Consider the following 12,766-nt stretch of genomic DNA (forward strand, 5'->3'; position numbering starts at 1 on the left):
ACCTATCTGATAAAGGGTTAGTATCCAAAATCTATGAAGAACTTATCACACTTAACACCTCCAAAACAACCCAGTGAAGAAAGAGGCAGAAGAGACGAATAGACACTTTTCCAAAGAACACATCCAGATGGCTAACAGACACATGAAAAGATGCTCAATGCTACTCTTCATCAGGGAAATACAAATCAAAACCATTATGAGATACCACCTCACATCTCTCAGAATGGCTAGAATTAACAAGAAACAACAGGTGTTGGCAAGGATGCGGAGAAAGAGGATCTCTTTTGCATTGTTGGTGGCAATGCAAGCTGGCGCAGCCACTCTGGAAAATAGTATGGAGCTTCCTCAGAAAGCTACAAATAGAACTACTCTATGAGCCAGCAATTACATTACTAGGTATTTACCCAAAGAATACAAAAATACTAATGCAAAGGGATATGTGCACCCTGATGCTTATACTAGCATTATTTACAATAGCCAAATTATGGAACAGCCCAAGTGTCCACTGACAGATGACTGGATAAAGAAGATGTGATGTGTACATATACAATGGAATATTATTCTGCTGTAAAAAGAAGGAAATCTTGCCATTTGCAACGATATGGATCGATCTAAAGAGTATAATTATAATGCTAAGCGAAATAGGTCAGAGAAAGACAAATACCAAATGATTTCACTCATATGTAGAATTTAAGAAACAAAAGAGATGTACGCATGGGAAGGGGGGAAAAGAGAAGAGAAGGGAACAAACCACAAGAGACTCTTAATGATAGAGAACAAACTATGGGTTGATGGAGGGAGGTGGGTGGGGGATGGGCTAGATGGATGGTGGGTACTAAGGAGGGCACTTGTGATTAGCATGGAGTGCTGTATGTAAGTGATGAATCACTGAATTGCACTGAAACCAATAGTGCACTCTATGTTAACTCAAATTTAAATTAAAAGCAAAAATAAAGATCACAATATGTGAAAATAAAGTATTTCCTATGATCTCTGTACAGAGATAAGACACCTTGGTACAGTTTAACGGGGCCCTTCATCTCTTCATGTCTTCTTGACATGCCCTCTTGGAAAGCTTCCATGCTCGCTGTTTCAGGGTCTTCTTGTATATTGTTCCACCAAAGATCCCCTTTTCTTCTCGACTCCTATTACTTTTTACTTGGCTAATGTGTTAGGAGTTCTTCAGGACTCAGTTTAGAGACCTCAGAACTTAGGAAACCTCTCTCACCGACCATCCTCTCCAAGGTCAAGAAGGCCCACGCGTGGTTAACGATTATCACAACACTTAACCTCACGGGGGTTCTATTTGCCTGCCTTTTTTCCACCCTAAGCTTCTTGAAGGCAGAGACTTCTCTTGTTCATCTTAGCATATCAGTATGTTGCAAAGAGATTTTCAAACGTATAAAATAGTAGCCCCCAAATAAAGTAAAGAAAAAAATTCTAATATTAGAGTGGGTTGCGTCTTGTAAGGCAGAGCAGGCCGAGGGGAATATAGAGGGACTCTGGCTCTGGCTACTGATAACAAGTCTTTGAATTAAAATAGAATGGGGAACTAGATCAAAGACTATTGATTAATTCAACAAATGAATGTGTTCAGATAGGTATTTGGTATCATGCAGAAGTTATATTCAGTTGTGCACGGTGATGCATATTTGATTTGTAATTAACAAAAAGTCCTGACCAATGTAATAAATATAACAATACAGGTGATACTCATTAGTTGCCAGGTTTGCTAAGCATTTCGTTGGTTATTTCTTTAAATTTCTTCTGTTTAATGTAAGTAAAACCATCATTAAATTATACACGAAAAAACCCCCAAAAAACAAATACCAAAGCTTCAGATGGGTTTCTGGCTAAAAACTTTATGAAATCAACATAGAGTTTGCTTTGACATGACATACTGTCATGACATACTGCTTCTCTATGTCATGCTTTCTGTGTCCCCAGGAGATAGCCATTGGAATAGTGGTTTCCTGGAATGCATTTAACTTTTGTTAGCAATGAGGCTACCAACAGAATGATTAATAGTATTTGGTAGTAGTGTAGTCCTTTTTACCTTTCAGTGGACACCTACATATAATAATTTACAGGTACATTTTATAGGAAAAAATAAAATCATGTTGAGAGAAAGTAGAAAACGTTTGTTCCCCTTAAAACATACCTTAATACAAATTTGATTTTGATGAGTCCAAACTAAGATGGTGTAGTTAAGTGACTAGCTTTGAGGGCCCACAAATGCTCCCTCAAAGGGATGTCAATGGAGCAGTGAACCAGGAAAGTTGGGGTGCACTGCCTGAATTTCCAAGGGTGCCTCTTCCTTTTAACCTTTGATACTTACTTCAGAAGGGAAGAGATTTCCTTCACTGCTGTCTTCCCACCAGCCTTATTCTCATCAAGCAAACCTATTAGCAAGGCACACGGGCAAAGAACTATCTCCATGACTGCGCGGGGGGGACTGTGATGGCCCCAGGAGCAGTGTCTGGCTTCCCAGATTGAACCATGGACAACAAAGGAGCGACTCTGGGGAAGAGATGAAACAACGTTAAAGGAAATAGTGCTATTTGCTTGAATGTCCTTAGGGTGTTGCTTTTACGTCCAGCTCCTCACAATAAACTATAGAAGGATTGCTACTCCTGCCTTTTTTAACCGTATTGTTTGGTAGTTGGACATTTGGAAAGGTTGTGTAAAGGGGTGTATACAGATAGAATAGAATTTTAAGATAAAATCAAACAAACAATTCCAGTACGTAGAAAATTTAATTTGAAATAACTTAAAATAGTTCATCAAGAAATTTTAATTCAGTGACTTGGCACCAGATGCTTAAGAATATGTTTGAGTCTGATCTCAAGTCAGTTCAGGTAAACAGACATAACCAAAAATTTATATATGTGTGTGTGTGTATATATATATATATATATGCACACACATATATATACATGCATGTATGTATGTCTATACATACATGCATGTATACATATATTCAAGTTACATATGTATGTATCCAAGAGTTATATATTCAAGATATATAGATTCAAGACATATATAGATTCAAGATATATAGGAATTCAAGATATATATAGATTCAGGATATATATAAATCTACCCTCACTCAGAGGTGGAATTCTCTAGTTTTACTCATGGCACATATTTCTGAAAAATTACTCCCCAAAGGGGTACATTAATCATTTATGGAACAGATCTCTACTCTTCCTCTTTTAACCACTGTCGTCTTCTTTAAGGTTGTTAATTCAGATATGGAGTGAAACTCAGTTTTGTTGAATCAGAGATGATTCTGAACTGCAAGAAACCCGAGTATGCACTTGGGCCTGTCTTCAGGTAGACGGATGAACTAAAGCCAGCAAGAGAGATGGACTGTTTGTTCTTTGCCTCAAAGGTTGTATTTGTCACCTACTGGGGTATAAACATCTATTTCACGTTTACACGTGACTTTCTTAAAATAATCTTTAAAGTTAAAGTGACTTTCTTAAAATCATCTTTGCATCAGCTATAAACACTGTAAAGTAGCCACGTACGATTAAATTAGTTTGCTTCCAGTCTTTTTTTCTAGAAAAGCTTCCTCCCAAGTTAGTACCAGTAGCAAGTATGGTGGAAGAGTGGTTCTCTATGTGATTGAGACTATTTGTAGCAATTAGGTCTTTTCAGCAAATCGTTTTGTAAAAGTTTCTTGGGACTGAGCACTTTGCTTTAGTGTGCACCCAAAGATTGTGTTCTCACAGGCCTGTGAACTTACTCAGGGGCTTCCAAAGTCCCCAGCACTTTCGCTTTTGGGTGGCCTTTTCAAATGTAATAATAATAATTAAAAAAAACCCTCCATGATCTACTAAAGGTACCAAGTTGTTAAAAATGGACAAATAATGTCAGTTTAGATCTTATCTTTGGGTTTACATACCAAAATGAAAGCATCAAGATCATAAAGAATACGAAAATTTTATTTTTATAGGCAACTTAACACAGAAAAAACATATTTCTGTTCTGTGTGTTTAAATATTTTAATTTCCTTAGCTTGTCTCTGCTGTGTGCACACAACTAGTAGATGCTTTTCTTTTTCTATTTTGGTTTGGCCAAGGATGCTTATAATATTTGAATTAGGAAGGGTTTTGTTTTCCTAAGTGGTGGAATCTATAGTTCATAATCTATGAAGAATTCTCTAGGTGAGTAAGAAAAATAGAAAAAATTAGGAAAATATGTAAACTCAAGTTATGAGGTATTTCAAGGATACAGTGCCCATGAAAATTCTCTTTCCCACTAATTGCAACTGCCAGATCTCTGGCTTTAGTCTTTCTATCTTTACATTTGGAGAAACACGGAAAAATTTGAGATAAAAGCCCTTTTGTTTGTGTGAGGGTTGCTGTAGTTCAGAACAGAGTCAGAAAAGGAAAGTAAGTAATAAAGCAATGTTTAAATGTACTTACATAAGAAAAAAAATGTCTTCAAAAAGTTATTAAAAGGTTTTTTTTTTTTTGAAGTCCTAAAAACACTCACTTTTATAGGGCACATGATTGTCTGTGTGACCACTCTTTCCAGAGGGAGTTTTTTGTTTTTAAATACTAGGAAAGTATGAGTTATTCAAATAAGATTTTCCATGCTATATTTAGTTTTACAGATGTGTTTAGTTCTAAAACTGTGGCTTACTGTGTTCTGGGGAGAGTATGTATATAAAAAAATCCCAGGAAACCCTGACACCCAACTCAGAGGCAGTCAATTTTAGCACCCCGCCACGATCTCGCAATTCCCATAACTTACTGCTTCTGTTAACTAGAAATCCCTGAATTCTCTGTATCTAACTTTCTATGGCTAGAATCTGAGAGAATGACCCATTATCACTTCTTCTGAATAGCCAAGTTTTTTAAAGTGTATCAAAGTTTTATGATCTTTTTTCTGAGAGTTAAATAGATTGTTCCTCTAACATAACAAGAACCAGGAATTTTCAGCCAACAGATTTCATTCTGTATAATGCGTATACCAGAAACACACAGATCACACATGAATATGCTGTCAGTCAACACACAGAGCATTCACTCAAGGGGTAAACGAGGAATGAGCCAAACATACATACATGTGCAAATGTACAATTGACAGCAAATTATTTTAAGATCCTAATGTCCTTTGAGTATTAAAAATGAGCCAGGAGCCAGGTCCTGTGACAGCTGTATGAAAGCTCTCGATTGCAGTTTTCATGTCGAAGTAGCTTCATATCACATCTCGTGAGTTTCGGATTGCACAGCAAAGGACCATGCTGAATATCATGCCAAAGATCTGAAAAAGAAGGAACCACTTGTTAATGACTTTCGAATGATAAAAATTGATGAAAAGGTCAGCAAACTGCCTGGGTGTCTAACAAATAATTACAACCACTACTGGCTATAAATGGCAGTTTTATATATAATACTTATTTATGGCTGCAGGTTAAAGGCTTCCATATTAACATATCAACTATTTATTAGTTGTTTACGCCTTGGTCTAAAGAATTTTCTGTCATTGGAAAAGTTTCGAATTTTTGCAGCTTTGACCACATATGACAAAGTGAAGCGTCTCTTCATTCTTGGTCCATTTTAAGGTACAAATGATGCTTCACTATTTAACTCCACAGTTTCCCCAAAGCATAAACTGAGGTGTTGGAATTCTGATATTACTTCTACCTCTTGGATAATTCTGGGAAAAGCCAAACACTTGGCCAAACCAACAGCCACTGGTATGGTTTGAATAGAAAGATGCCAAAAGATCTTTCTTGTTCTCAGTCATTGCCCCTACAGTTTTGCAGAGCCTATGGAATGTTATCTGTGGGTGCAATGTTGATAAATGACTGTCAATGTTTGTTTCAAGAAATCCATACCATTCCCTCCTTGATCCTACCCTACATCGGACCAGAATCTATAAATGCTAAGTTTAAAAAGACACGTATCATCTGTTCTTTTGGAAGGGAAGGGGTAGGCTTAAGTAGGAGAAGAGCCAGCAGCAGGGCTCCAAGCTTCTCGCTGATGGTACCAGCGCATGGCAGGGGAGACACCTAATGGACATCTGGTTAACTGATTACACTTAAGAAGAAAGGAATTTAAGAAGAAACTCCGGGGATGCTGATTCAAGACGACCAGTAGAAGGCGTTCCCCTTTGAGTGTGGTTGTGAAGGTTGGCTACAACCCCTGCTTCATCCTGGCTGTACTCTAAAGAACTTTTTCAGCCTTGTCCTGCCACTGTCACGAGTCAGGGGTGACTGCCTGTAGGATGCTCGCTCACTGAGACTGTAGAGTTGTTAGGAGCATCTATCTGATACCTCTGTGATGCAGTGCATTTTCAAGTCTTCTGCCTAAAAATTGTCCTCAGGAAGCCACAGAGGAGCAACCGGGCTAGCCCCAGTGCAGGCGAGGAGGGCCTGAGAGACAGCCCTGGACTGGGGGGTCCTCAGCATAGTGTTTCACCCACACGTCCCACCCCTCTGCGCTCGAAATACAGAAAAGAGGGCAGATGCCGGTGTGTCCTGGAAAACCGCCAATTCATTGATTTTCCTCGTAATTCCCTTATGCTCATGCCATGAATTAATCTACATAGAGAGCCAGAGGGTAAGTACTGCCTTGGCATTAGCGAATATCACTCAACTCCTGGACAGTGGAAATCACCTCTTTACTGGACTGATTCCAACCTCATTTCCCTGCAACTTGTCTCCACCTGGCAACCACAGGCCCTTCTAACCCTCGGTGGCTTCCTTCTACCTTAAGGATGAAGCCCAGCCTTTCTAAAGGGCACACAGAGACCACAGTTGTGTGGACCCTCACACGCCCCTCAGTGTCATCTCTTGCTGCTCCTCTTACATCCTTCGGTCTCTCAATTCTTGCACACACATACTTTCGAGGCACTGAGCTGCCTGCAGGTGCTGGTTGCACTCGGCTTCACACTCTGCATGTGTTACTCCCTTTGCCTGGATTCTGGGCTTGGGAACCCTCAGACTATGTATAGAGGGAGCATCTATGAGTGTTATGTTCCAGACACTTTATAGGGGTTAATTTGGAAGAATACTTTAGGTTGGTACATTAAAATTCTCATTTCACAGATGAGGGAATTGAAGAATAGAGACATTAAGAAACTACCCCATGATCCCAGGGCTCACAGGTAGTGGAGCTAGGAGCTGAATCCAGACAGGGTGACGCCAGAGTTTACACTATTAATCACCACATCTGCAAATCATAAGTGAGAGGGATTAATGTGGTATGCTCTTATAAATTTCTAAGAGTAAGAAGAGACCAGAATTGAAAATCACTTGTCTAGTGTAAGTTTGGTGGCCTTAAAGCAGCAAGTTATTACAATGATAAACTCAAGGTCATAATTTGGTTAAAGTTAACATCTGTGTCGGGGTGCCTGGGTGGCTCAGTCGGTCGAGCGTCCGACTTCAGCTCAGGTCATGAACTCGCAGTGTGTCGGTTCGAGCCCCACATCAGGCTCTGTGCTGACAGCTCGGAGCCTGGAGCCTCCTTCGGATTCTGTGTCTCCCTCTCTCCCTGCCTCTCCCCTGCTCATGATCTGTCTCTCTCTGTCTCTCAAAAATAAATAAATGTTAAAAAAAAAACAAAAACCTGTATCATATTTTAGAGAACTAAGTCTTGATATATCTAATAAGCTTTGTTCTTAGAAGATGTCCTGTCAACAGTGTCTGTCTTTTATGAGAAATCTCTCCTAAGGTATTGCCGTATCACACTGGAAGACAAACAACATACAAAGGCTTCTTAGAGCGCAAAAGAGGTAAGTTCTGGAACTTTCTCACCGTGAGACCTGCGATTCCAATGCCGACGATTCCGATGAGCTGGAGTTTAACGCTGATTATGGCCTCAATTTCATCAATGCAATTCTGTTTTGGGAAAAAAAAAAGGAATAACAAATGATTGTATCTGTGAATCATCACTCTGATCCAACCCTTTCCTTCTCTACAGAGCAGTTTTTCCATGTCAGCTTCAGCTCACATCCAAACCACTCCTCTTAGCATCATTCTGATAACCTTAAAGCAAAAATGTATATTAGGGAAAACATATAATCCTCTACTTTTGGTAAAATGTTCCTATTTAGGCCAATGGCTGCTTCAGAACCCTGAAACCTGGCTGGGGGAAGCGATTCTAGGACGTGAAGCATTTAAAAATTTGGGGCATCTTCTCACTTTCAGCATATAAAAATAAGTAAAATATCCCCCAGATAATAGCTCCTTGCTTTTTTTTTTTTTTTATTGCCATTAATAGTTTAAAAGACTTTCTACATACTTGGTCCAATTTACTATGCAAGGTAGGGATTACTTAGTAAGAGGCTTAAAAGACTGTACAGGTTTGAATTAAACAAAGGGAAACCAAATGTTAGCAGTTAGAGGACCAACTCTTCTCAATGATGGCTGGGCTGGGTGGGTCTCTATCCTTTCATCTGTGCCCACAGAGACTTGTGCAGGGCAGGTTAAAAGAAAGGGGGATAATTGGACAGGGAAAAGAACAGATCACTTATAATTAGTTTCTCCAGCTTCTCTCTGGAATCCTTTTAAGTACAGAGGTATGCTCTCTATTCAATTTTGTCTTTAGGCTGCCTAGGCCCTTTTACTTGTCACTGGTTAGTTCCCTCTAATACCCACATAAGCTATATGAAACCCTTACCACAATCTTCAGGTCTCCTATCATACCGTATTCATTCATCATTCATTCATTCAACAAACATTTCTTGAGCAATCTACCTTCATCAGTCAGTCACTGGAATGGTGTGGTAGATATGGAGATAATAAGACATGACTTCTTCTGCCCTTAGGGAGCTGGCAGTTTATTTAGTTTATTGATATATTTTATGAGAGAGGAAGAGAGCAAGCGAGCAGGGGAAGGGCAGAGAGAGAGGGAAAGAGAGAATCCCAAGCAGGCTCTGCAGTTTGAGTGCAGATTCGGGGCTCAAACTCATGAACTGTGAGATCATGCATGACCTGAGCCGAAATCAAGGGTCAGTCGTTTAATCAACTGGGCCACCCAGGTACCCCAGGGAGCTCACAGTTTAGAGAAGGATACAGACCCACAGAAAAAATAATACACTATAATACACGACTGCACCTGTTGGAGAAAATTCCTCAACCTTCCCCTCCTTCACCTATAAAACTTACACGCTCCATTCAGTCAGTGCCAGGCACTGTTGTAGGCAGTGAGCACGCAGAGTGAACAAGGCAACACTGCTCTTATTTCTATCTCATCAAAGCCAAGTACGCATCTCTGTTGAAAGTTAATCCCTTTACTGGGGCTGGATCTCTTTCCCAGTCATCTCCTCAGGAAGCCTGTGCTGTCCCTTATCTTTCTTATTTTGCCTCTACTTCTCCATTGACGTGCCCACTCATCGTTATGACACCATGCCCGTGTTCCTCAGTCTAAAACAAAACAATCCCCTCCAAGACTGTCCTCCTCTAGCACTACCCATATTCCATCCTTCCTTTCAAAGCCAGCTTCTTTTTGGAAAAGTAACTTGTACTGGTTTACTTCCTTATAAAAGAAATAGGTGCTTCCTGTTGAAATTTGGGAAATACAGTAGTTCCCCTTATCTGTGGTTTCGTTTTTGCAGTTGGTTACCCATGGTTCCATGGGTCTAGGAGCAGATGATCCTTCCCGTGACATACCATTAGGTCATTAGTAGACTAATGCTACATCACAACGTCTGTCATTCACCTAGTTTATCTCATCACATGGGTATTTTATCATCTCACATCACAAGAACAAGGTAAGTACAGCACAGTAAGATGTTTTGAGTGAGAAAGAGTCTAGTCACATAACTTTTATTACATTACATTATTATTGTTTTATTTTATTATTATTGTTAACGTCTTACTGTGCCTCATTTATAAATTAAACTTTATCACAGGTATGTATGATACCACATATATAGGGTTTATATAAAGACCCTTTATACAGGGTTTGGTGTTATTTGTGTTTCAGCCACCCACTGGGAGTCTGGCAACATATCCCCTGTGGGTAAGGGAGCAATACTGGAGATTAAAAAATAAAGAGAATAAGGCATACTTGTATTACTACACTAAAGATAATCATCAACACTGTGAGTATATTCCTTTTTTAAATATTTATTTTTTTAAGTAATCTCCACACCCAGCGTGGGGCTCAAACACATAACCCCAAGATCGAGTCGCATGCTCTACCCACAGAACCAGCTAGATGACTCAGGTGGTGTATTTTTAAACTCACACACACACTTAGGTAATTCTTTATATACAACTATGTGCTTTTTAAACTTAACATTAGGACTTCAAAACTACTTTCATCAAAAATTCTTTGCAATAGTGGTTTTTAGTGGCTATAATTTATCATATGAGAGTACATAATTTAGACAGTCCCCTCTTGTTACACATTAATGGCCTATTCAGTATTTTTTCTCATGACTAACACTGCAGTGATACTATACCTCTCTCCCTATCTCTGATTTATTTTCCTTAAAATAAATTGACGAGTGGAATTTCTGGATAAAGGGCATGGACATACTCAACTCATTAGTCTATTTAAATTTCTTTTTAAATTTAAGTTTTTATTTTAATTCCAATTGCTTAACATAGAGTGTTGTATTAGTTTTAGGTATACAATATAGTAATTCAACACTTCCATACATCACCTTGTGCTCATCACTACAAGTGCACTCTTTAATTCCTTTTACCTATTTCACCCATCCCCCCCACCCACCTCCCCTCTGGTAACCATCAGTTTGTTCTCTATAATTAAGAGTCTGTTTCTTGATTTGTCTCTCTTATTTTTCTCCTTTGCTTGTTTTGTTAAATTCCACATATGATTGAAATCATATGGTATTTGTCTCTGTCTGACTTATTTTGCTTAGCATTATACTCTCCAGCTGCATCCATGTCATTGCAAATGGCAAGGTTTCATTCTATTTTTATATATGTATATATATATAATGTATATATATATACATATGTACATATATATGTATATATATAAAAAGTGACATATATGTATATATATGTGACATGTATATATATGTATATATATGACATGTATATGTGTGTGTGTGTGTGTATATATATATACATACATACATATATATATATGATATATATGTAATTATCAGTGGACACGGGCTGTTTCCATATTTTGGCTACTGTTGATAATGCTGCGATAAACAGAGGGGTGCATATATCACTTTGAATTAGTGTTCTTGTATTCTTTGGGTAAATACCAGTAATGGGATTGCTGGGTCATAAGGTAGTTCTATTTTTAACTTTTTGAGGAACCTCCATACTGTTTTCCACAGTGACTATACCAGTTTGCATTCCAACCAACCATGCATGAGAATTCCTTTTTCTCCACATCCTTGCCAACACCTGTTCTTTCTTGCATTGTTGATTTTAGTCATTCTTACAGGTATAAGGTGATATCTCATTGTAGTTTTGATTTGCATTCTCCTCATAAGTAATGTTGGACATTTTTTCATGTGCCTTTTGGCCATCTGTATGTCTTCTTTGACAAATGTCCACACCTTCTGCCCATTTTTCAATTGGGTTATTTGTGTTTGTGATGTTGAGTTTTTGTAAATTCTTTACATAGTTTGGATACTAACCCTTTATCAGAGTTGTCACTTGCAAATATCACCTCCCACTCTGTAGGTGCCTTTTAGTTTTGTTGTTTCTTCGCTGTGCAGAGCTTTTCATTTTGATGTAGTCCAAATAGTTTATTTTTGCTTTTGTTTCCCTGCCTCAGGAGACATATCTAGAAAAATGTTGCTATGGCCATATCAAAGAAGTTACTGCTTGTGCTCTCTTCTAGGATTTTGATGGTTTCATGTCTCCCATTTAGGTCTTTCATCTATTTCGAACTTATTTTTGTGTTTGGCGTAAGAAAGTGGTCCAGTTTCATTCTCTTGCATGTTGCAACCCAGTTTTCCCAACATCATTTGTTGAAGAGACTGTCTTTTCCCACCAGATATTCTTTCCTGCTTTGTTGAAGATTAATCGACCTTATAGCTGTGGGTTTATTTCAGGATTTTCTATTGTGTTCCATTGATCTGCGTTGTCTATTTTTGTGCCAGTAGCATACTGTTTGGATGACTACAGCTTTGTAATATAACTTGAAGTCTGGAATTATGATGCCTCCAGCTTTGCTTTTCTTTTTCAAGATTGCTTTGACTATTTGGGGTCTTTTCTGGTTCCATACAAATTTTAGGATTGTTTGTTCTAGCCCTGTGAAAAATGCTGCTGGTATTTTGATAGAAATTGCATTTTCATTTCTCTTTCTGCTGCTTCATCATTGGTGTATAGAAATGTAACAGATTTCTGTACACTGATTTTGTATCCTTTGACTTTGCTGAATTCGTTTATCAGTTCTGGCAGTTTTTCATTCTACCTACCTATCTATCTATTGGTGGAGTCTTGTGGGTTCTCCACGTATAGTTTCATGTCATCTACAAATAGTCAAAGTTTGATTTCTTCCTTGCCGATTTGGAGGCCTATTATTTCTTTTTGTTGTCTGATTGCTGTGGTTAGGACTTCCAGCACCATGTTGAATAAAAGTGGTGAGAGTGGACATCCTTGTCTTCTTCCTGACCTTAGGGGAACATCTCTCAGTGTTTAGCCATTGAGGATGATGTTAGCTGTGGGTTTTTCATAGATGGCCTTTATTATGTTGAGGTATGTTCTCTCTAACCCTACTTTGTTGGGGATTTTTATCAGGAATGGATGTTGTACTTTGTCAGATGCTTTATCAGCATCTATTGAAATGATCATATGGTTCTTATC

The 12,766-nt window shown here is 38.5% G+C and overlaps 1 protein-coding gene across 1 annotated transcript in view; it reads right to left on the reverse strand.

The window, feature by feature from the left end:
• Positions 1–2,737: 2,737 nt before the first annotated feature.
• Positions 2,738–12,766, reverse strand: part of TSPAN2 (tetraspanin 2) — a 58,511-nt gene continuing 48,482 nt past the window's right edge. The window contains exons 7-8 of the mRNA XM_040471401.1: positions 7,775–7,858; positions 2,738–5,277 (exon numbers count right to left, since the gene is read on the reverse strand). Of these exons, the coding sequence (XP_040327335.1) occupies positions 5,212–5,277; positions 7,775–7,858 (150 nt within the window). The 3' untranslated portion in view covers positions 2,738–5,211. The remainder of the gene's footprint in view (positions 5,278–7,774; positions 7,859–12,766) is intronic.

The sequence above is a fragment of the Herpailurus yagouaroundi genome, unplaced genomic scaffold (genome assembly GCF_014898765.1).
Source record: "Herpailurus yagouaroundi ecotype Mexico unplaced genomic scaffold, PumYag 77, whole genome shotgun sequence".
In the NCBI taxonomy this organism is placed as follows: Eukaryota; Metazoa; Chordata; class Mammalia; order Carnivora; family Felidae; genus Herpailurus; species Herpailurus yagouaroundi.